This window comes from Falco punctatus (genome assembly GCF_963210335.1).
Source record: "Falco punctatus genome assembly, chromosome: 14".
In the NCBI taxonomy this organism is placed as follows: Eukaryota; Metazoa; Chordata; class Aves; order Falconiformes; family Falconidae; genus Falco; species Falco punctatus.
The window spans coordinates 1747531-1770826 of record NC_137594.1 but is presented as its reverse complement, the minus strand read 5'-3'; the positions used below and the strand labels follow the sequence as shown (position 1 = coordinate 1770826).

The window sequence follows — 23296 nt, the reverse complement described above, 5'->3', positions numbered from 1 at the left end:
ACCGTCCCGATGGGCCGCCGCTTCCGGGGCCGCCGCTTCCGGTTCCGGCGCAGCCCCGCGTGCGGGGCGCGGAGCGATGCGGCCGCTGACCGAGGCGGAGACGCGGGCGGTGTTCGAGAAGCTCGGACGATAGTGAGGGGCCGGGGGCCGGGCTGGGGGGGGGCGGGACAGATGAGCCCGGGGAGCCGCGGCGGGAGGGGGCCGGGAGGGGGGCCCGGGCCGGGCTCACGGGGCCTGTCCCCGCAGCATCGGTGAGAACATCCAGCTGCTGGTGGACCGCCCCGATGGCACCTACTGCTTCCGCCTGCACCGCGACCGCGTCTACTACCTGAGGTGAGAGGGGCGGCCGGGGCGCGGCGGGGGCGTGCGGCCGGCTCCGGTACCGGCCGGCGGTGGGCTCTGCCCTGGAGGCCGCTCCAGCTCTGCCCCCCGCTCCCCGCAGCGAGAAGCTGCTGAAGGTGGCTGTGAGCATCCCCCGGGACAACCTGGTGGCGCTGGGCACCTGCTTCGGGAAGTTCACCAAGACGCAGAAGTTCCGGCTCAGCGTCACGGCCCTGGATTTCCTTGCGCCCTACGCCAAGGTGGGACATGGCCCCTCGGCCGCCCCCCCGCCCCGTGCCGGACCCCCCCGGCCCCTCACGGCTCTGGGCTTCCCTTGCAGTACAAGGTGTGGGTGAAGCCCGGCTCGGAGCAGTCCTTCCTCTACGGCAACCACGTCCTGAAGTCGGGCCTGGGCCGCATCACAGAGAACACAGCCCAGTACCAGGGCGTGGTGGTGTACTCCATGGCCGACGTCCCGCTGGTGAGTGGCCGACGCGGCCCCTGTGCTTTCCAGGGCTGGGGTGTGGGTACAAGGTGGGGAGAAACTCTCTTCTCCTGACCCCTTCGTCTTTTCCCCAGGGCTTTGGGGTGGCTGCCAAGTCCACCCAGGAGTGCCGGAAGGTGGACCCCATGGCCATTGTGGTGTTCCACCAAGCCGACGTTGGGGAGTACGTGCGGAATGAGGACACACTGGCCTAAAGGAACTTCAGCGCTCCCAAGACGCAAGCATTCCTGGGCAGAATGGACCTTGTCCTGCACCATTGGTTCAGCAGCGGTGCAGGAGCCACAGGGAGCCCACACAGGGTGGAGGGGCTGGGAGCCACCAGCATGCAGCCCTGCACCCCTGCGGGGCATGCTGCCAATGCAAGGAGGAGCTCCCCCTGTGCCAGACCTGCCCCTGGCATCACATAAAGCCAGTTCTTTCTCCCAGACCGCCTGTTGTCTATTGCAGAGCCTTGGGGGGTGGGGGTGGGGTGTCAATGCTTGCCGCTGCTGCGCATCTCTGCCTTCCTGGGGCAGTGCGATACGCTGCGGTGTGAATCCAGAGGGGAGAAGCACCACATTTGGTTTGGCAGACGAGACTGGGGGGGGAAAGCTCGCAGTCCGGGGCCGGGCTGTCGGAGGCTGACAGCTGAGCTCAGGGAGGGAGGGATGGGGCAGGCAGCTGCTTGCAAGGAAGGACCTACTTTGCCTGGGCGTGCAGAGGATGAGCGGCAGGCAGCAGGCTGCCATTGGTCCCCAGAGCATGTGCCAGGGGTTCCTTTATTGGGTATCTGGTAGAAAAGGCACGTTGCAACATTACAACAACAGGTAGGGATGTAACAAACCAACCCACCATGCAAAGCTCAGGCAATTGCATTGCGCTTTTCTTCGGTCGGGGCGATTTCAGCTAGAGCCGGAGGCAGGAGCCGGGGGAGCTCTCCTTCCTCCTCCTCGAAGCAGGATCTGGCTTCCCTCCTGCTCTGTGAAGGGGCAGAGCAGCTGCTCAGTTACCAGGCACTGTAGGCAGGGTTCCTGCCCGCAGTTCTGGGCACTGCTAGCACTTCTGCCTGCTGGAGGTTTGCACGTTGAAGAGGCGCTTCAAAAAGTAGAGCTGCAGCACCCCAGAGAGGACAATGACACAGCTCTGAGCCATCGACCACCAGTTGACGTAGTTGTAGTTGGACTCCAGGAGGAAGGAGTCGGCTGCTTTCCGCATCCGGGCAAAGTTGTAGAACCGCCACATGTGGAAGATGTGGACCTGCAGCTTCCGGATGCTGACCTGCGGGTGAGGGGTGGGCGCTCAGCAGCGGGGTTGTGGCAGAGCCTGGGGCTGGCAGAGCTGCTCTGGGAGCTGCCCGCTGGGCTCAGCATTCAATTAACCTGCAACACTCCGTGCCCTTGGGAGGACGTGCCCATCCCTGTTGTGTTCAAGCACCCTGTGGTCACCTTGACACTCACCCCGATTGCCTCCAGGGTGTCATTCAGCTCTTTCTTCTCTTCCAGCTGCTTGTTTTCCACATTGAAGTCTTCGTAGTAGACACCAAAGTTGAGATATACCTGGACAAAGCCAAAGTGGTTCTGCTGGTTGTCCAGGCACAGCTGGTAGAAACCTGCAGAGAGAAATAGGGATTATTGTTCCCTGAGCAGAAGAGCCACTGGCAGGCAGACCCATCCCCAGCTCGACCCTCATCCTCCTGTTAGGGAAGGAGGCGTGATCAGATCGATCAATGCTCTGGGAAGCACTGGCAGCCCAGGGGCACAAAATACAGACAGCTCCTCTTCCAGCATTACGTTAAGTATCTGACTAACTTCTCTCACATGTACCTTTTCGTTGTGTCCTCACCCCAAGGGGAACAGAGCTGTGTAATCCAGTGTTTACATTATAAAAAGCTTTGTTTATAGTCAGCATGTAAACCAAGAATCATCTTAAAAAATTAATCTCTTAACAGTTCGGTTTGGCCATCCAAGCAGGCTCATGTTGAAGATGTACACACTGCCTTATTGCAGATGATGTCTGGAGCTAGACAAGAGCATGCATTTCAAAATCTATACATCCCTGATGCAATTTTTTCCTCTTTGCCAAACCTGTGAGTGTTTCAAAACCATGAAGGCCTCTGCCTAGGAGGAGGAGGAACTGTTAATCCTTTGGTTTCATGACCACCCTGCTGGCCTGGGCAGGCTTGGAGCTGCTGCTCCTGCCTGCAGGCAGCTGGCAGGCAGGCTGGGCAGGGACCTGTCTCCTTGGTGAGGAAGTTGATCTGTCCTCGGACGTCCTGGGAAGCACCAAGCCGGAAGCCGTTGGGGTCGCTTGCGGTGGCCAGGACATTCCTGTTGTTGGCAATCCCTGTCGCCCGCTGGACCTGGAGGCAGGAAACACCCGAGGGGAATTTGTCAGCCTGACTCTGCACCCAGGAAACAGGGAAGCCTTCCCGCACAGGGCAGGACCTGCCCGTAACTGAGGGGTGGTTTGGGGTCCATGGGGAGCTGCCCCCTTTGCTACCGTGAGCTGAGGCCAGGAACAGCCTCCAGTGAGCTGCCGGCTACATGGAAAAGAAAAACCCTACAATCTGCAGCCCTGGGAAACGAACCCCACAGTTCCCAACACCCGCTCAGACGCCACATCTCCCACCCTATGTGCCCACCCTGGCTCTCTGCCGCCCGGCTCAGGTGCTGCTGCCATTGCTGCTGGCTGCTGGAGAGTGGGAGATGGAGCAGTGCCGAGCCCCAGGACCACACCGTGTTCCCACAGAGCCGGGGGAAGCTGCCAGCGCCAGGCACAGCCGTGCCTCACTCCTTCAACCAGCCTAGTGTAAACAGGAGATAAAAGGGCTGCAGTTTCCCATGTGGGAAGGGGCCGGAGCGTGGGGACAAGCAGAAAGGGCTGTGCCCGAGTCCTTCAGCGTGCCTTCCAGCTGTGGCTCGGAGGAGAGCAAAGGGCTGTGCAATGGGCTCCAGCCAGCCTGGTGGTGGGCAGAGCTCCCGCAGTGCCGGGACACCCTGCAGCAGCCTGTGAGCAAGCCCTGCCTGCTCAGCACTGTGTCTCCTGGGAGCTCTCGCTGCTGCTTTGTGGTTGTAAAACAGGTATTTAAAAAAATACATGGGATTGATGATGGAAATTGCCTAAAAAGGCACAGTCCTTGAGATGAAGCATCCAAGTGACTGCAACCATTCCCTGTCTTGACCAAGGACTTCCCCCACGCAAGGCAAACCATCTCTGCCCTGGGGGCAGAGGGTCTGGAGTTCAGCCGGCACGTGGGCTTCATCCCATGGGTACTCCTTCCACACATAGGCCTGGTCACAGGGAGTAGTGGGTTTGCGTGGTGAGGGTTTGGTGTGGGGGGGCTACAGGGGTGGCTTCTGTGAGAAGCTGCTAGAAGCTGCCCCCACACCCGATGGAGCCAGTGCCAGCTGGCTCTGAGACAGACCTGCTGCTGGCCAAGGCCGAGTTAATCAGCGATGGTGGTGGTAGCGCCTCGGGGATAGCATATTACAAAGGGGGAAAAAAAATACCTGTGCCAGCAAGAGAGAAGGGAGAGACTATGTGAGAGCAGCTGCCCTGCAGCCCCCCAGTGTCAGTGCAGGAGGAGGCGGGGGGGCTCCAGGCGCCACAGCACCCAAGCAGCCCATGGGAAGCCCCCGGCGAGGCAGGCTGTGCCCCCAGCCCACGGAGCCCGCGGGGGAGCAGATCCCCACCCGCAGCCCGGGAAGAGCCCCATGCCGGGGCAGGGGGATGCCTGGAGGGGGCTGTGACCCGTGGGCAGCCCGCACTGGGGCAGCTCCTGGCAGGGCCTGTGGCCTCATGGGGAGAGGAGCCCAGGCTGGGGCAAGTTGCTGGCACAGCTGGGGACCCCATGGGGACCCGTGCTGGGGCTGGCTGTGCCTGGGGGGCTGCAGCCCGTGGGAGGGACCCACAGTGGAGAAGTTCATGGAGAACTGTCTCCTCTGGGAGGGACCCTGTGATGGGGCAGGGGAAGAGTGGGGAGGAAGGAGCAGCAGAAACAACGTGTGATGGACTGACCATAACCCCCATTCCCCGTCCCCTGCCTGCTTGGGAAATTAAATCGGGAATTAAGTTAAGCCCGGGAAGAAGTGAGGGGTGGGGGAAAAGTGGTTTTCTGCTTGCTAAATTGAACTATTTTTCCCTAAGTCAAGTCTGTTTTCCCTGTGACAGTAAGCACTGAGTGATCCCCCTGTCCTTATCTCGACCCACGAGCCTTTTGTTATGTTTTCTCCCCCCTGCCTGGCTGAGGCGGGCAGTGACAGAGCGGCTGGGTGGGCACCCGGCGCTCAGCCAGGACCAGCCCACCACACGGGACTAAGGCAATGCAGCATTGCCCACCGCCGGGCAGGCTGCACCCCCGCAGGGGGCAGCTGGGACCAGCTGCAGAGCCACCACACCTGACTGATCCAGCATGGCCAGTCCCCAACCCCATCGGCTGCTGCACCACACCACCAGCTCCCCAAGGCGCGTCCCACAACACTCACCTCGTAGCTGAAGAAGAAATTGCCGCTCTGGTGTGCAAACTGCCAGAAGCACTCCACAGTGCCGGCAGGGATGACAATGGCAAAATCGTACCGATCCGCCCCGTGGAAGAGGGGCTCCTGGCTGGACCCACTCAGGGGCTCAGTCCTGGGGCAGCTGGCGGGTCCCAGCAGTGCCAGGACCAGCAGCAGCAGCAGCATCCTGCTTCCCAGCCTCCAGCGCTCCCTCCTGCCAGGGCAGGACAGGAGCGGGGACCCGAGGTGGCAGTGGTAATCATTAACTGCCCCACAGTGGCACTTGGCAGTGCTGGGGCTGGTGTTGGGAGAGCATGGCACAGGCTCTGCTCCTCAAGGTGATCTCGGCACAGAGTGGGAGCTGCTCCTGCTGGTCCATGTTGGAGCTCACCAGCTGAACCCTTCTGTGGGGGCTGAGGCTGCTGTGAAGAAGCCCCGTGGTCACTGGCCACACGGAGCCGGTCCCTGCTTCCCTAGCCGACCAGCTCTGCCAGCCTGTGTCTCACTAATGAGCAAATTAACCACAAAAGGCGTGTTTCTCCAAAAAATACAGAGCCCCACGCATCGCTGCCCACAGCCTTGCCTTGGGCTGTGCCGCCCTCCCTGCACAGCTGAGGGCAAGAGCCTCCTGCAGAGAACGGGCTCAGCCCCATGCAGCACGAACACATCTCCTTCCAAACGGCCACAACCAATGGGCATTGCCTCGCACTGGGAGTTACTGGTCCAACTTGCAGCTCACACCAAGAAGCCCCAGAACCGCAAGGTGTTCCTGGCTACCTGGGGCTGCTCTCACCCTACAGGGAAAAGGTTTTACAAGCAGAGGGGGAGGGAAAGCAGAGGCCAGAGCCAGGTGACAAGGGAAGCTCGCTCCAGCAGCTGCTGCTGAAGGACAGAAGGGAAAGCAGGTGTTTCCACAGACTTCTCCCCAGGCCTGGCTCTGCAGGAACACAGCCAAGGCATGCTGCATTTAGCAAATACCCTCAGAGCTCCCCTGCCCTTTGACTTCAACAAGAATCTAGTCCAGAAGCTTCCGCTTCATGTCTACACCAATGCAGCAGCACCTCACACCTTCAGGGCATTGCTGTTCCACCCCAAACAAACAGCTGCCGACACAACCCCCCACCCCAGCCACCGAGCAGTCCAAGGGGTAGCCCTGAGTCTCCAGGGTGGTGCGTGCCCTGGCAGGGCAGCTCACAGGCAGCACCCCAAACTGCTGCATTTCTACCTGTGAGATATATGTTCACATTTATGGCAACTTTGATAGCAAAGAACAAAAAAGCTTTATTTTATAGAAGACTGCTTGGACACAAGAGTTAGCTTTTGGTACCTGAAGGCAGGAAACAGGCAGCACCCTGGGAACTCAATACACTTGCAGGGATTGCACCCAGGAGGAGGATGTTACCAGGAAGAAGCACCACTAAGACATAACTGAAATCAGTAAGGACTGGAACAACCAACATTTAAGTACCAACCCAAAAGTTAATGCTTTTAAAACCTCAAAACTGGGAGGGAGAAGTTCTGGCTTGCAGAGTAGTAATTTACAAGGCAGAAAGAAATATGGGCAAAAAATAAAAGTCTGAGCAGATCACCCTAGAAGCTCTGGGACAACGTGCTGCCTCTCCCCCACAGGGTATAGAATGCAAATGTATGAAACAAGTCCAAGTTTAGACAATTAAAACACAAGAACAGCCACCAATGATATTGTCCTGCTACTTGACAGCATCCGAGCTGAGAAAACTGTCATTTCAGCAGCCCATCAGGTTGGGATTTGTTCTGCAAAGGCTGCAGTTGTCAGGTAGATAGGGAAGTCCCAATCCAGACAGTTTCCAAACAAGTGCAATCAGGTAGCACAGCTTGTGCCAACTGCAGAGAAACTTTGCAGCTACAATGAGACACAGGACTCTGGATTCCTGTCAGACACTGTTTCCCTCTGCTGCAGCAGTCTCAGGTACCACAAGGCAGAGGGGCTCACACTGGACCCAATACATATCAGGGTCAAGCACAGCGGCCTCCTACTACTATCGCTCCGGTCCACCTTTAAAAAGATAAGTTTTTTGTACTGGAGGTCCTGTGGCTCCCAACTTTAGAGGATTCCCAGCTTTTTCATGGTCCGCCAGCGATCCTTAATCATCACTGCAGTGCGGTTCTGGAAGGGATATTTCTGGCAAATGGCCTTCCATCTCCCTTCTCCAAAGTTCTTCACGCCCTCTTTGATCCACTCACTCTCTTGTACTGTCCATGTCTAGAAAAGAGCACATAAGCAGCATCCTGTGATTAGAGAGTGGTTTCAGGGAGGAGTTGCATTTGGCAGAGGACTCCTTCCTAGCATGTCAGCTTCCCTTCATCATTTCTGCTAGTAACAGGGAGGAAAGGCAGAGATGTCAGTAGCACACACAACGCTCCACCCCTGCAGTGCAGATGTGCTCTTGGAACTGTTACAAGTAAACGAAGTGCTCAGCAGGAGTTCAGGAGTTCTGCTTCCCAAAGCACAACAGGGATCAGGTAAAAGAGGAATTACCTTTTGATGTGACGGCAAGCATTAGAGATACAAAGTACTCACTGCCTGCACCCTGCCCAACAGCATACAAGTAGAGGGTTAAAAAAAATCCCAGCCATAATCTGCAAGTTCAGGTCTGCAGGTCCCCTGAATTTTTGTACTGGAGGCAAAAGGCAAAAATGATTGAAACAGCTACTTGGAATGAAGTGCTACATGGTGCACAGCAGCTATCCTCCTACAAGCAAGGGTGAAAGATTTCCTAGTAGCACCAATCTTGGGCCCTGTTCCCAGGTAACAGCTGCCATACACGTGTCCCTCACCCAAACAAGAAGCTGAACCTTGCCAGCATGCAGGGAACTCTGCAAACCTAGCTCTGAACCCCGTGCATCAAGGAAAAGGAACTTCACGGGCATGCAGGAGGCACACAGCTTTAGCCAGCTACCAAACCAGGCTGTTTTAGCAGGAACTCCAGCCAGCTCTGTGAATGCAAAGACCTGCACAACTTGGATCAAGCCTGGGTATTGCAAGCACCAGCCTCAGGGAACACTTTGCAACCCATCCTCCAGTGCTTCATTTGAAGCACAGCAGCAGCTCACCCTACTGCAGGGAACCAGAGGCTGCTGAGAAAGAGGTCTGAGCAGCAACCTTCACCAATGTATTTCAAATAGTCCAATAGTTTGGTCTTCCATACTGACATGTCCTCATTTCAGGCCTTACTGAAAGGACTTAAGGGCTCCACATTACCTGCTTCTTGGAACCAGAGACTGAAGTCTTGCGGCTGTTTGTCCTGTATGATGCTGAAAAGCAAGGCAAGAGAATTACATCTGGCCTTAACTTGGGAGGTACAGACCTCCTTGGGAGACTCCCTTGGGCTTAGCTGCCGAGCTATGCAGTCAACCTACAGTGTGAGCACCCACTGACAAACAATAAACTCAAATTCCTTTATCCCTCCCTTTTCTGCAGCTATAGTGTGCACAGCCCTTTCGTTTCAAACCCCAGCTGCTTTATGTGAAAGCTTTTAATAAGATTTTTTTGTTTTAAATTAGTCAATACATCAAGAACAGTGGCATCCATCCAGGATGTGGCTACACTGTATGTTGAGGCTGGAATTAGACATCCATTGTCCACTCCTTTTCACCAGCTAAGCTACATATCTAGCAGCAAAGGGGACCAGACAACTGATCTGGCTGAAAAGGTAAACTTAGCCTTTTTTTCATGGCACTGAAGTAGGAACAGAGAAAGAGCTGTATTTCCAGTATTTACATTCTGTAAGCTAAGCATGATTAGTCTGAAACTTGAACAGGAGATTTTGGTATGCATTTCAGGTCCAAGGTACAAAGAAATACCTTGAGGCTGGACAGCTACCTATTTTCTTGGGCTTTTAAAATTTCTGGTTTCTAAAACGCAGTCACACAGAAGGTAGCAAGACACCCATGAACAAACCCTAAAGCCAGGATTACCATAAATTACCCCCAGCAACAGGGGCTCTTGTTCTTACGTGCATTGGAGAAGAGCTCATCCTCCTCACTCCACTGGTCTTTTACTTCTTCGACATATGAGCTGACCCACCTTCCACGGAGGGACCTGAAAGCAGACAATCATTTACTTTGGCTACTGGCTAGAGAGAATGTTTTACGGGGAGAAAGTGCAGGAGCACAGCAGGCAAACCTGTGATCAGCGTGCAGTGTGGAGAAACGCACCCATAAAGCAAGATATAAACACACCATCATCTCCTCCACTCCACTCTGAGAGGGGATGAATCCCCAGGAGCCCCTGTCTGAAGGCATGGCATGCAATATATACTCAAATAAAGTGGAGTATCATATCTCTTAGCCAGCATTTGCAAAAACAAGTGACTGGGTATCCACTAGTCAATTAAGCACTTAAAAGCAAGAGACAGCTGGACTTCCTAGGCCTTCATGTATGACACTGACACACCAACAGCTCAGGGGACAAGCTTTTAGTCTTCAAGAAGCACTTAACTCTCACTGTCTCACTACTAAGGTCAACCAACCCAGAGAGGCCTCTCCATGAGATCACGTGCCTCAGTGCCAACACCTTCCTTCCAATCCTCAAGCACAAACTTGTGAGGTGAAATTAAGTCTGTTAAAAACTTCAAAAGGTTCACCTATGGCTATCACATCAAATATAAATGAAGCCATTTGTTTTCCTGTAGTCATAACTGTTCTATATTCTTACTTGAAGTTGCACTGCTGAGCTCCTCCTTCCTGCACAGAAACATTTGAGAACCAGCTACTGGCAGAGATGCCCATGATTAGATTTCCAGCCAGATGTCCTAAGTGCCACCACTACCACGAGTCCTGACATTTAGAAGTCTTCAACACACAAAATCCACACAAGCAGCACAGACAATAAGTGGCTTTTCAGGTGTACCAGAAACCAGTTTGTACAGTGGCAGGGCTGAAACTTGAGAACTGCTCAAGCCAGCAGTCAGCCACATGGCAACAGCCCTGTTCTGGGCTCTTCCTGATCCCGCACCAACCCTGGCTGCGGGCACCACACAGGATGGGAAGTCTCACTCTGCCCAGCCCCTTCCCAGGGCAGTCAGGCACAGCACTCTGCTCTGGAAGAGTTCACAAAACATCATCCTGTCCCCATCACATTCCCCAGCACCCTCAAAATAAAACTCTAGACATATCCTAGGGACAGCAACATCAGCTGCTGCAATGTACTACCAGAAAAAACAAACCCAAAAGACACCAAGTGTCACCACTCAGGTCTTTGAAACAACAGGAAATTTATGAACTAAAATTTCCAGACAACTCTAGGAAGTGGACAACAGCAGGGGTAAAAAATCCCTCCTCAGTGTCCCCATAAACAGGGACAATTAGTTTAACCCCTGAACAAGACATACCAGCAAAGTATCTGAGAGACTTCATTGCTGTTTGCATCAACCAGCTGCACTGCAGCAGCACATCCTGATTTGCAGCCACTCTCCTGTGCTTCAGAGAAAGACAATCCCTCTCCAGAGAAGCCAAGTTACACAGAGCACAGATCTTTACTGCCCACCTTCAAAACCAAACCTTTATGCTCTTGACATTCGTAAGCCAGGAAACCAAGGGAAATGGTATTTTATCTTTCTGAAGACATCCAGCGCTCTGCAGTCCTCCCAGTCTCACTCCTGGGGATCCAAAACATCATTTTTGCTGGTTGCTATGCTATTTCACTAAGCAAAAGAGAAGCAGCTCGGACATTTAAGCAGGAAGCTTTGTTACAGCCTCCAGGAGATACTCATGAGACTCTTAGCTATAGCTGTAAGTTCAACCAACATGTTTCACATACAAAAGAGCTTACGCGAGACCAGTGTCACATGTCTCAGGAAGTGGACCTTCAGTCTCACTAACCAAAGCACAGACAAACACATCTTACCTGTGATACACACACTGGAATCACCTACCGATACTAACTGCAGTACCTCTGACTCACTGCCAGTGGAAGTTGGATCGTTTTCTCCCCCCCCATTAACCAGACAGTAAAGTGTAACAACAACAGGGCAAGGATGGTCAACATACTCATCTTGAACTAAAGGGAAAGGTTTTTGTTGTTCGCACTGATGTCAGCTGCAAGTTAAAAGACTGGATGAGATTAGAATATACCACAAGAGAGGAGCTTCGTACTTTTGTCTCTTAGTAGGTACAGGCTGCTCATGTGGTTTCTGAGCACATCTGGAAGCAGAAAATACAGGTAACTCCTGTGAAGAGTCTGGGCTCTCGCTCAAGTCTGTGTACTCGGAGTCTTGCTCCATGATCAGGTTGCTTATGGTATACAACCGTTTGCCCTCACAGGGTATTGCAGGAGGGTATGAAATATCAGAATCTTGATTCTCCTTTTCTTTTTGTTTCTTGGTTCTGTGGGATACAGAAGGAGACAGTTGCTTGGGGAAAGAAAAGTCTGTTTCATCCAGTTTGGTGAAGAGTGCATCGGAATCCTGGGAGTCTGACAGGACCTTGAAAGCTTCTCTCAGAACAGAAATCCCATATGTAGTTACATTGCCAGAGGGCTGCCTACAAAATAAACAGAACTGATCAAGTTGTAAAGGTATCACCATGGTGGCTCCACTTCACTGAAATCCGTCTTTTCCCTCCTGTGTGACCTTCAACAACTGACCCTAGGGTGCAAACAAAATCTACTCAAGAGGGCACTCCCAACCCTTTGGTTTACCCTTCTTCTGAACAGTGCGGTGCACCAGGGAAGCAGGTCTTGAGAGAACACGCCCAAGCTTTGTGCCCGCTGGATGTCCTGCTACTCTTTGACTCAGGGCTGACCTACATGGATACCAAACACTGCTCCACAAGAGCAAACCTTCTGGCAGCCACTGCCCTCCCTCCCTAGTTTAGAGGAGTACTACATATCTTCAGAAAAAAAAACCCCAAACAAACCATCTTAACATTTTTACTGCGATCTAGACAGAAGTCTTACACCAATGGCCTTTGGGGTGTGCTTGGACAGACCTGCTTGGGCTGGCATTTGGGGAAGTTAAGAGCTGCCTGGACAGAGCAAACTACCCCTCAGAAGAGAACTGCTGCCACACTTATCCACAATACAGGGCCAGATTCCTCTGCCCACCTTTCCAAGTCCCTGGACACTCCTGGAAGTTCTGAGGCTGCTGCTGGTTCTTTAGATACTTCCATAGGCTCTGAAGCATCTTCCAAGATACCACCCGCTGCTATTATATGTTCGGGAGTTCTTGCTGGGTCAGTAGTTCCTTCCACAGGCTCAGGAGCTGCTGCAGAGTCACGAGGCTCTTCCATAAGCTCAGGCACTGCTGTAGGGTGATCTGCCCTTTCTGCAGAGCTGGGAGCTCCATTCAGGTCTTTTGCTGTTTCTGCAGGCTTGGGAGCTTCTGCTGGGCCCTCTGCCCTTTCTGAGGGCTCCAGAGCTGCCGCCTGGTTCTTTGGCTTGTTTGCAGACTCAGGAGTCGCTGATGAGCGTTTTGGCTCTTCAGCATGTTCTGAATTCAAAGTCTTTTTCATTATCTGGGACAAAGAAAAAGTATGATTCCTCATACTACCATCCAATTTTATATCCCCTCCCAAAGGCATTTTAAGCTGCTACTTGCAGTAGTACACCATCCACAGAGTTCATGTCAATCAAAACAGACTGAAAGATGGGTTTGACTATATAAACCTTTTATGAGTGGGCTGAATTTGAAGTATTTTAGATTTAACCCACTGTTAATCAGGTGCCTAAACTCTTAACTCATTATTGGCACAGAAAGCATATAGAAGGCAGATTACTGTATTTTATTGCCTCATGGCAAAGTAAGTGTCAGTTTTCCCCAGATCTGCACCTCACGCCATTGCCAGGCAGGGCAAGCAGGGCAGACACGTACCGTTAGCAGCAGTGGCTCTGAATCATCCACATAGGTCTTCACAAACTGAAACACACTCTGCTGGAAGTTCTTGTAAGAGAAGTTTCTGACCAATGGATGAGTTAAATTCTTCTCCTGGATGACAGTCAGCAACTTGTCCCTCTTTTTCTAGAGGAGAGGTAAGATGCTCTCAATAGGTACAAGGGTATAAACCACCACAGGAGCTAGGATCTAGCTCTTCTCTATTAGATATCTCCCAGGCACAACTAATTTATAGCAATATAAGGTTGGGAAAAGGCCAAGGCAACGTGAAAGCCACCTTGTTTTAGCAGTTCTGACTTTCTGCTTTCAGTGCCCAAAACATTACACTGTCTATAGAAACAGGAACGGGGACTCCCTCTGCTTTCAGAACGAGCCCTTCTTAGGAATTCATGCTCTACATGTGATCTCAAGTTTGCCTTGAAGTAAAGGATGAATATTGATGCCTGGAAGATCCACAAAGGTACATGAAGGAATGTGCTTAATAGAAGGAGCTCCAAAGTGATGATTGGCACACTTTAGAAATGCCACTGAGGGTCTGTCAGTCAAGGAGGATTCTTATCATTTCAGCACCCCTATGCTCTCTTCTTGCTCAGGTTTCCCTGAAAGACATTCTTCTCAGGGAAACCTTTCACACTTGCAATATGCACCTGCCCTACCCCAACACGCCACAGGACCTATCAGACCACCTCAAAACAACCCCGCTCCCCAATACACCATAAGATACAAAAGACAGTCCTCAAGCAGCCATCTTCCATCCTGGCAGGGACACACCTGGCTTTTGGGCTCCTTCCCCATATGCCTCTTGACAATTTTTGAAGCTTTATCAAACTCTCCATTTTTGATGCAGACAATAACAGCCTACAGAAGAAAAAACAAACAACAATTTCACTGCTGACACTGAATTGCCATATTTTCTAGATCAGCTCTGCAAAAGCACATACAGTAATCAAGTACAGCACAGGTAACAGCTTAGTACTTATACAGAGAAACAGCTTCTACACTAACTGATGAAGAAGCACATACACTGAAGACATGCATTTGAGGCCAAGTTGGCACTAAGAGCAGTATTCCACACAAGGCAATTCCCACAGTCATTTACGCAAAATTTCTCTCAGACAAAAGGTGAACAGAGTATTTATTGGAAAAGATAAATTCTTACAGCTTCCTTCACTCTTTGCTGAACATCTTCCATTGTCTTCTCAGCGATAGAAAATTCTCTCTGAACAAGCTCCAGGACACCGATTGCTGATTCAAGTGGGGTGAGCTCCAGCTCCTTATCAAAGGCACAATCTACAAGAATCCACAGCCGTTGGTTTGCGAGGCATTCACAGTGATGCCCTACAGTGAGCTAGTTACTTATTTGCTTAGTTTGACTGCAAATTCTAGAGCTACTGAGGAAGATGAGAAGGAATGGCAGGCTGACTGCCAACCACCTGAACTGCAAGATTTGCCCCCACCAGGCATGGAAAGCTACAAGAAGCAATATTTGACTACAAATAACCAATCCAGGGGAAGCATTTCCAGGAGGTATGAAGCTGAGCAGAAGCCACAAGCCTGGTACATTCAGATAGCAGGACACCCCTGAAGCGTGGGTTCCAGCACACCACTCCTGGCCACGGCAGCATGATGCAAAGATGAACAGCCACACTCTCTGGCCCCTTACCCTCAGGGAAAAGCTCCTACAGCCTAACAGCTTCAGCCCAGATCTCTGCCCTGCACAGCCCTGCCCTAGGAGCTGCAGGCGTGCAGCCACAGGGCAGGGCGTGCTGAGGTTGGGGGAGCGGGCTGCAAGCCTGAAGCCACCACCGGGGTTTCCTCAGGCCCTTGCCGGGAGGGTTAGGGACCCACCGAGGTTCTCGCCTTCCTCAATCCGTGACAGCAGTTGCATTACGCGTAGCATTTGGATGACCGTGGGCTCCTTGTCCAAGGGCCGCAGCAGCAGCGCTGTGGGACAAGGGGCAGGTTACGCCGGTACGTCCCGGGCCCCGCTGCCGGCCCCACCGTCCCGGGCCCGTCCCAGCCGCCGTCTCGCTGTCCCTCCCGACTATTCCCCTGCCCCAGCAACGGCCCCGGCCCGCCGACCCCGGCCCGCGCGGCCCACCCTGCATGACGTCGCGGAGCTGGCGGAAGTCGCCATTCCGCCCCGAGCGGTAGGCCGCCATGGCCTGATGGAAGTAGAACTGCAGGACCCAGCTGTTCATCATCTCCTCGGACACGCCGCTTCGCGCCGCCATCCCCTCTCGCCAGACCGACCGTGCCCGCTTCTTCATCCCGCCAGAAACCGACGCGAAGCCCCAGCGGAAGTGACGACAGCAGCGCGCGCAGTGGCCCTATTTCAGGCCGCGCCCGCCGCTACCGGCATGCCCCGCGCCAGCCCCGTCGCGGCGGCAGCTCCCAGCGTGCAGCGCGCCGCCTCCAGGCCCAGCTGCCGCCCCCTGGCGGGCGGGCGTTGCACTGCGGCCTCGGGGCCTCGGGGGGACAGGCCCTGCCGGGTCCGAGCCCCCAGCGCGGGCATCACCCGGCAGGCTGGGCCCGCCCCGCGCCCCGGCAGCCCCCCCGCTGGGGCCGGAGCTGAGCGGCGGGTCGTACCGGGCCTGAGGCCATTCTCTGCCCACCCGAGAGATAAATGGGGAGCAAGGGGCGCAGGCGGCTGCCGCCCTTCAGGCTCTTCCAGCAGCAGGTTTCATTCTCCCAGCAGAAACCGTGTTTTCTGGAGGAAAATGTCCGTGTTTCAGCTGGGAAGCATGGAGTGGAAGGGAAACCGCCACCTGCACGTTGTGGGGGACCCCCAGCGAGTGCTTCACCTCTCGCCTGACCAGGTCCCGAGCTGCCTGTTACACTCGTGGTATCACCGCCAATGGCCGGTGCTGCCTCTGCCAGCACGGGCAGGTGCTGAGGGCTCTCAGGTGGAGCAGAGCTGCGATGTGCCCTGAAGCGCGAACCACCCCGCCGAGCCATGCTGCGACACCTTCGGGGCAGGAACGGTGACAGAAACCGCAACACACACCTGACTGCCCCACGGGCTGCTGCCTCAGAGGGAGCACCAACACCCAACATGGGGCATGAGGTTAAGGCTTAAGCACAACCTGCATTTGTAGATGTGTTGGGGTCTGCAGCGGGTCTGCAGACAAGTTAGTTGACTTCAAAGTCTTAGCCGTGTACCTTTAAGACAGCCACAAATTGTCAGGTATGTAAACAGGGTGTGAAGAATTGGAACTTAGAACCGCAGCATACGGGCACCTACAGCAACAGCAAATAGCAAGCAAGAAGGACACAAAAACCTATCAGGGTCTAACACCTGCACTGTCTAAGATGTATAAATAGTTTGTATACAAACAATAAAGGCCATCTTTGTCCGAACCCAGCCACGCAGACATAGTGTTTCTTTTCAGTCTGCCTGGACTTGCATCACCACATAGATGTGATTGAACACTTCAAGTATTAGAGTTGCTGTTTTGTACTTTATCTGTTGGGCTTTTTTACTCTATGCTCTTTACTCTAGTTTTTTGAGCAGCCTGGATGTTTTCATACACTCTGTACATCTGTTTCTTGTACTGCAGCCATCTGCAAATCCCACTCCCCTAACCTGCAACAAGACAACGAGGTCCCCGTTTCAGTGTTTTGGGGCAGAGATTTTCCCATAGTTACCCAGACTTTGTGTAACAAATCTGAAGCCCGGACTTCCCAATGATCCCAGTGAGCGAGGGCCAAGACAAACCGGTGCCCTGAGGAAGCTGGTTTAGGCAAAGGCCAAGCAGGGCTCTGGCAAGCCGATCCTCCAGATTACAGCATGGTTCTCTGCCATGCTGGGATGTCTCTCACTCAGACACGGCATCTCTTTGGCCCAGGGAATGGCACTGACACCATTCTGGAGACTGTCTCACCTGAGGTGGAAAAGCACGTGAAAATTCCTCTCACATTAGGTTATCCAGGATACTCCCCTCCACCCCTGGCCAGAGGAGAAGGAAACGCATATGAGAAAAATCAGCGTGTCAAATGGAAAACAGTAAAAATGGGAGGGATTTTTTTATTGGCAAACAAAGGGAGATAAAAATAATCTGTGCAAGAAAGAAGGGTGGCTGTTCACCCGGGGCAGCGTGACTGCCCTGGGGAAATCAAGCACAGAAGAGGAACTGTCTGAGCGGGACACGGTACAGCCGTGTCATACAGCCAGCGAGTCAGCGCCCTTACATGTTAGGAAGGATGCAGCGAGAGATACCGGCGGCTGTTTCCTGGGCTGAGAGGAGATGGCAGAGCAACGTGCTTTGGTTAAAATACTTTTCCGTATGAAATATCCCTGAGCAAAATGGTTTTGCTCTTTTTCTGTCACAAGATGCAAGAACAGGTGACAGGGCTGGGACTCCTGAACTTCACTGTTCTCCCCTCGGTTCAAGGAGAGGCTGATGAGCCCCAGCAGAGATCGGCTGCCCTCACAGCCTTTCAAGAACTGCTGTTGCTCTCCTGACTAGTAAACTCCATGTTTTCTGAAATGTTCAGTCACTTGCACACCCAAGATACATACACACTGCCGTTCCAACTAGATGTGCCAGCCACTTTGGCAGATCCCACCAGCCCAGTACGGGTTTTAGGATTTTGAGCCATTTAATTTATTTTTTGCTCAGAGATCACAAAAGAGAGTCCCTGGGGTCCTCTACAAAGCAAAACAAAGCAGGCTTTCTCTCTGAGATGCCTGGATGAAGCCATTTGGGGCTACCTGCCTTCTCCAAGCAAGGCTTCGCTCAGGAAAAGTGGCAGAGCTGTTGCTCACCAGGTCCACTTCCTCAGCCTCCTGCTTCTGCCTCCTGTCTTTGCCCCTCTGGGGCTGCCATCACCTCCTCCTTGTGCCCACCAGCATCCCCCCAGTGAAGGTGACATCCCTTTAGATCTCCTAGGAGCGCTGCTCAGTAGATTCGCTTCCCGCCCTGTCAGATGGAACTGCTCCAGGTGAGAAAAGACCCATGAGGCTTCTGCAGTTTCTGGGATGGTTCGTTTGGACAGCAGCAGCTGAAGGAGCCGTAGCGTTGGTGACACTGACAGATGTCAGAAAGCAGTAATCACCAGGGCAGAGCTGCGGGGCAGCTGAGAAAGTGCTAATCTCCCTATGTGCTGCTGGAGCCAGGAGTGGGCATGCGACAGGGGCCACAGTCTTGGCATCTTAATCAAGGCTTCCTTCCCACACAGCCCCACAGCCTACCTGGGTCAATTATGTGTTAACAGCACCCAGCATGGGAAAACAAGCCTGAAATTGGGATTTCCAGAGTAAATACAGAAATGGAAACCATTGTTTTACTCTCTGAATCCTCTACAGTGCATGAAAAGGAAGCAGGGATTATGAAAACAGGCAGTAGACCTAGAATGCAAGTGGCCTCACTGTCCAGTTTCACCAAATCCTTGCCCAGTGTCATCATCAGTTTTTTCAGGAAAAGGTTTGGTGCTTCCCATGCCAAACGAAACACTGAGCAGGAAGGCACAAATTACAGTCGTGTTTGTGCTTTTTAGTCTTAACTACTTGATTTATGGATTATGATGAAGTGATTAGAGATGAAAGAAAACATTCCAGGGAACAAGATCTGCACGTTGCTGCAATCTCGTGTCTGTCTTTCTGTATGAGTTACAGTGGAAAACAAAACAGGAAAGTCACGAGGGGCACCTGGTCACCACTCCCTCCCTCCTCTTCTCTGTTGTAGAGCACCGGCTGCGTGTGCAGCGCTGCAGCAAACAGAAGCTCTAAAGAGCTTGCTCTCTAGACAGACACACGACAGATTTCTGACTTCTGTTTGGACTTGATAATGGTAAGGAAAAGCAGCAACAGAATTCTGTTGCTCAATAAATAAATGTAGAGCTGATTTGTTACCACAATCATTATTTGTATTGCTAATGTGCCTAGAAAGCCTGGTTGTGGACCAGGATGCCACTACATTACGTGCAAATGCAAAACAGGTACTGCAGCAAGTAGTCTTAGAAAGGCAGCTGACAGCTACAGAAAAAACAGGCAACAGCTGAACAGTGGAAAAGGGAAATGTTGAGAAGGATGATGAGGTTGCTTTGCCAAAAACACAGAGAAACCCTCCAAGCATGAAAGCTGCAGAAGAGAAAGCACAAAGGCACTTATTAAAAAAAATGATCAAGTAGGTTACAGAAACTATACTGTGAACCAATTTGAGGCAAAGGTTAAGTACTTCATATTGAAATGGAGACAGGCAGAAATGCGCTGGGAAGGATCTAGAAAAAGAGACGTATTTTTTTATGGAACCAAGGGATGGGGCCAGCAGAAATGTGCCAAGAGATGGGTAGCCTTGTCGAACTGAGGGCAGCGTGATCTTTACAGCAGCTCTTTGTGTGAAATGATACATGACTACACTTGTCAAGGCCAGGCAGGAAGGCATGGTGGCAACAGGGGTGCACAACGATGAAACCCCATGTTACTTCATGTAGAGAAATTATAGAGGAATGAAGGCAGGAATGAGAGAGAGAGAGAGAGCACTTGGGATGTAGAGGAGACAAGGAGAGGCCCTGGGAGAAGCAGGGAGCCTGGATCAGGAGAGGCTGGCTGGAAGAGGAGCCGGGAGAAGGAAGGATGCAGCAGAGGCAAGAAGTAGGGTGGACTGGCCTGAAGAGGATGAAGAAAAGGCATGGACAGTAGATGAACTTTTGAAACTTTGTGGGGGATTAGTGGCTGGTGCAAGGTATGGGAACTACTTATTGAAGTTAACCTGGTATGGGATGGTAAAAGCCTTGTTGCAGCCAGCTAGTTTTCATAGTGCTGTGACAACTTCATGGTACATAGACTGGCTGGGGGGAGCTTCCTGCTTAGCAACCTTACACAGTAAGGGAACTGCAAGGCTGTGTGTCACATCAGTACAAGGAGCCAGAAATGCTTCCATGTCAGACAGGATGCTTGGGTTACACACAGAATCAGATATAAAAGATATACAGAAAGGATCCAAACAAGATTAAGCTCAATATTTAAGCTATGTTGAGACTGAGCTATTGATTAGGTAACTGTGAAGAAGTTTGAGAACAACAGGCTAAGGCTGTAACAATATACAAATATCTGGTTAAGTAAATGTGTGGACTTGCCCAAAAAGAGAAGATACTGGTATTTGCATTTGCCCAAAAAGAGAAGATACTGGTGTTTGCATTTACTGAAGTATCTGTATTGCTGTGAAATAGCTGAAGAGGAAGCTGTGAGGTCTGTGCCCTCCAGCCTGTAACAGAGCTGGAGGAAAAGGAGGCCAAGGATTTCAAGAACAGTGTGCACAGCCAAAGCATGTACAGACAGAGCACTGGTTCTGACACTTGGCTTGGAAGAAGTCCCTGCAGACTACACTGGACAACAGTGGGGAACAAGTGTGTTATTTAAAGGAGGACTTCAAGTGTGCATGCATTGCCTCAATTACAAAAAAATAAGTTATCATATATGGAAGCACCAAGAGACAGAAAAATAATCTAGCTTTATAGCTGTCTTGCTAAATGTTGTGAAGTAACATACAGTTTAATTTAGAGCGTGGCCACAGAAAAACCTACAATTCACTGGAGCAATATTGCAAAGGCAATGCGTTCAACCATGTGCTGTGCTACCTACCAGGCTTTTGGAGAGGCAGAAATCCCAGTCTGCTGTGCCAGCAGAGTACGAGTAACAATTGTTATGAAAGACTACAAGCTTGCTGGGAAGCACAAGGCAGTTAAATGCACTTAGAAAGACAGTCTTTGCTACAGCTATGAGAACTGTGTGAACAATGAGGAAAAGTCACCAGCACACTGGGTACCAAAGGATGTGAAACATTCAGTAAAGTTCATAAAGATATAGCATTGCTGCGGTGTATCCAGATTTATAGCTTACTTCCTAAGACAAAGAACTCACTGACAGCAGGAGATGGCTTTGAATCCTACATGAATTAGACTGATCTGAATGTCTGCTCTCCCCACCCTTTACTCTTTACTTTTTTTTTTTTTTGTTTTGGCTTTATTTCCTTACTACTACTTTGATTGCATCTTGATCCCCGTTTCCTTGTACAAAACCAGCAGAACAAGGCCAGGATAAGCCAGTGTACAAAAAATGCTGCTGAATAGTAAATGCTGTACTACTTATCTAAAGGATGATGCACCTATGTTTAGTTAAAAGTCGGAAATGCCCAAGGACCCTTATTGCCACATGACAGATGTACAGACTGCTAAGTCCTTGGGTTGGTTATCTTTAGAAGGGACATTTTGTCTTAGATTCCTGTTGTACATGCAACGTGGCGAAGATGGAGACTTTAAACATGGCTGCTAAGGAATAGAGTCTGCGTAGAGACAACTCCTCAAGGACATTGTGCAGGCACCAGGTATGTAAATGAATTCTCAGAATTGTAATGAATATGTAAACAATTTCTTGGAAAACTAATGAATAGGTACGAGTAACTTGTATAAAGGGGGGATTGAAAAGTCCCCTCGGTGTGCATGACTTTGGTGGAGCGATCCCCCATGCACCCAGTGCTGCCGAATAAAGATAACCTCCACTTGCCTGCATATTGCCGACTGATTCTTCAAACCACTGCTATGCCAGGTCTCAGCCCAGAACTTCAGCCATTTGCAAAGGCTGTGCATTACAACAGTAACTGAATCGGAGACTATGATTGGCAGGCACCACTGGAGCGATTGCTTTCTCTCCAGTAATAAGAGATACCGTCCTTTCTTAACAGACAGTGGCCTAGAAATTTTGTTTTGATATACAGCCTGGGGTCTTTAGGGAGCTAACCTGTCTTTGTACTGAAATGGATATGGACAGACAGCATGGTTAGTTAGGGTAACACCTTTGGGCTGATAAATCTCCCAGACTGTACCATTTGGTAAATCTCATTCCCACAGAGATCCCAGCTTAGTGGTAAGACAGGTACTTACTTACAGGTAAGACAGACCTACTTCACTTTGAGCGCCTTTTAAAATCCCAGCCATAGCAAATGGCACTAACGTTAGCTTGCTTGAATTCTCTTTGCATATACCTTTAATCTTTAGCCAGTGTTGTTAATAGTATTAGCACTTCCTACAACATAGGGCATTTCTGCCTCCTCAGCAGTTCTGTTAAAACAAATAGTTCACTGTCCAGCATTATACCTGCACTGCAAGTCTAAGAAAATAAATTCCACAGCCATGAATGCAAGATCATAAATGAAAACCATCAAGTTTACAAATGACTCTGGTTCCTGAGCTTCCAAACAGTCTCTCTGGCCCTGAACCTGTTCAGTGTGGGTGGCAAGGAAGAGAGAACTTACTGACTTGCATCAGATCTGCATGTGAACACTTTCCTTTAGGAATTGCTAAAAAGGCAGCACGCTGAGGTCTGCGGCACCTCCACTGGCTCAATGTAAAGATCTGCAAGATGGCCATTATTTTGTACACACGCAAAAAGAAAACAAAAGGAGCAGTGACAAATCTGTTCCCACTGGCAGTGGAATCAAAGCCTACCAAAGGAGCGCTACAGATCTGCCAGGGGACACCCGTACACCTTCCTCATAGAACAGCCGCTACCTGCGACCCCCTGTCCCCGCACCCCTGCGGCTGCCTCGCAGATGCCGCCCTGCCCCTCCCGCCGTGTGCTACCGGAGGCAAGCCAGTGGCGGAGCCCTGCGGCCCGGCGCGGGAAGAAGGGCCGCAGCTCCGGCCGCGGGCAGCCAAGCGAGCTCGGGCGGGTCCTGACAGCAGCAGGCGCCTCCCGGGAGATGCCGGACTCTCCTCACCCGCCCAACAAGCCAGACGGTAGGGTTACCAGAGGCGGGGGACGGGCACCGCCGCGAGCAGGCTGCTGACAGGCTCCTAGCTCCGGCGGCCAAGGCAGGGCGGCCGGGGGACCGTGCCACCGGGGCGGCGTCGCAGCGCGCCGCCCGAGGCGAGGCGACGCTCAGCGCCTTCCCGCCCGGTCGCTCTGGCCGCTCCCTATTGGCCCACACACCGCACCGCGCCCTTCCATTGGCTGCAGCCAGTACCTGCCGTCGCCCCACCGCCGGTGTTGCTCGCTCCTCATTGGCCGGCGGAATCTGCCGGGAGCCGCCGCGGGCCATTAGCTACAGGGGGCGGGTGGGGGCGTCCGCTATCCCTACGGCGGCTGCTGTGGGCCAAGCCCGTCGTTCCGCGAAGTTGCCGAC

At 52.2% G+C, this 23296-nt stretch overlaps 3 protein-coding genes across 6 annotated transcripts; 1 reads left to right on the top strand and 2 right to left on the bottom strand.

Moving 5' to 3' along the window:
* Positions 1-20: 20 nt before the first annotated feature.
* On the top strand, positions 21-1251 carry NIP7 (nucleolar pre-rRNA processing protein NIP7). Its single transcript, XM_080365194.1, has 5 exons — positions 21-132; positions 247-333; positions 443-581; positions 662-802; positions 901-1251. The coding sequence occupies exons 1-5, from the start codon at positions 77-79 to the stop codon at positions 1018-1020; spliced, it is 543 nt and encodes a 180-aa protein (XP_080221320.1). The 5' UTR covers positions 21-76; the 3' UTR covers positions 1021-1251.
* Positions 1252-1344: 93 nt separating this feature from the next.
* Positions 1345-6436, bottom strand: TMED6 (transmembrane p24 trafficking protein 6). Its single transcript, XM_080365179.1, has 4 exons — positions 5290-6436; positions 3038-3164; positions 2263-2414; positions 1345-2083 (listed from the first exon to the last, which is right to left on the bottom strand). Exons 1-4 carry the CDS (start codon positions 5485-5487, stop codon positions 1859-1861), a joined length of 702 nt encoding a protein of 233 aa, XP_080221305.1. The 5' UTR covers positions 5488-6436; the 3' UTR covers positions 1345-1858.
* Positions 6437-6758: 322 nt separating this feature from the next.
* Positions 6759-23275, bottom strand: TERF2 (telomeric repeat binding factor 2). Of its 4 annotated transcripts, none has more exons than XM_080365134.1 (10): positions 15274-15576; positions 15021-15116; positions 14332-14462; positions 13944-14030; positions 13152-13298; positions 12386-12795; positions 11437-11667; positions 9297-9382; positions 8543-8595; positions 6759-7543 (listed from the first exon to the last, which is right to left on the bottom strand). In XM_080365134.1, exons 1-10 carry the CDS (start codon positions 15440-15442, stop codon positions 7385-7387), a joined length of 1569 nt encoding a protein of 522 aa, XP_080221260.1. In that variant the 5' UTR covers positions 15443-15576; the 3' UTR covers positions 6759-7384. The 4 variants fall into 4 exon arrangements, with proteins under 4 accessions (XP_080221260.1, XP_080221258.1, XP_080221259.1 ...); XM_080365132.1 differs by having other exon boundaries at positions 11437-11823; positions 15274-15573; XM_080365133.1 differs by lacking the exon at positions 15021-15116 and having other exon boundaries at positions 11437-11823; positions 15274-15656.
* Between the last annotated feature and the right edge of the window lie 21 nt (positions 23276-23296).

What these genes read in the sequence shown, in the direction of transcription:
- NIP7 (XM_080365194.1), top strand. Translation starts at nt 77, where the DNA reads ATGCGGCCGCTGACCGAGGCGGAGACGCGGGCGGTGTTCGAGAAGCTC. An exon ending in TTCGAGAAGCTCGGACGATA is followed by an intron (nt 133 to 246) that starts GTGAGGGGCCGG and finishes CTGTCCCCGCAG; the next exon opens with CATCGGTGAGAACATCCAGC. An exon ending in CCATGGCCGACGTCCCGCTG is followed by an intron (nt 803 to 900) that starts GTGAGTGGCCGA and finishes TCTTTTCCCCAG; the next exon opens with GGCTTTGGGGTGGCTGCCAA.
- TMED6 (XM_080365179.1), bottom strand. Translation starts at nt 5,487, where the DNA reads ATGCTGCTGCTGCTGCTGGTCCTGGCACTGCTGGGACCCGCCAGCTGC. An exon ending in ATTTCTTCTTCAGCTACGAG is followed by an intron (nt 3,165 to 5,289) that starts GTGAGTGTTGTG and finishes TCCTGCCTCCAG; the next exon opens with GTCCAGCGGGCGACAGGGAT. An exon ending in ACACCCTGGAGGCAATCGGG is followed by an intron (nt 2,084 to 2,262) that starts GTGAGTGTCAAG and finishes CCTCACCCGCAG; the next exon opens with GTCAGCATCCGGAAGCTGCA.
- TERF2 (XM_080365132.1), bottom strand. Translation starts at nt 15,442, where the DNA reads ATGAAGAAGCGGGCACGGTCGGTCTGGCGAGAGGGGATGGCGGCGCGA. An exon ending in GCTCCGCGACGTCATGCAGG is followed by an intron (nt 15,117 to 15,273) that starts GTGGGCCGCGCG and finishes CTTGTCCCACAG; the next exon opens with CGCTGCTGCTGCGGCCCTTG. An exon ending in TGAGGAAGGCGAGAACCTCG is followed by an intron (nt 14,463 to 15,020) that starts GTGGGTCCCTAA and finishes GGATTCTTGTAG; the next exon opens with ATTGTGCCTTTGATAAGGAG.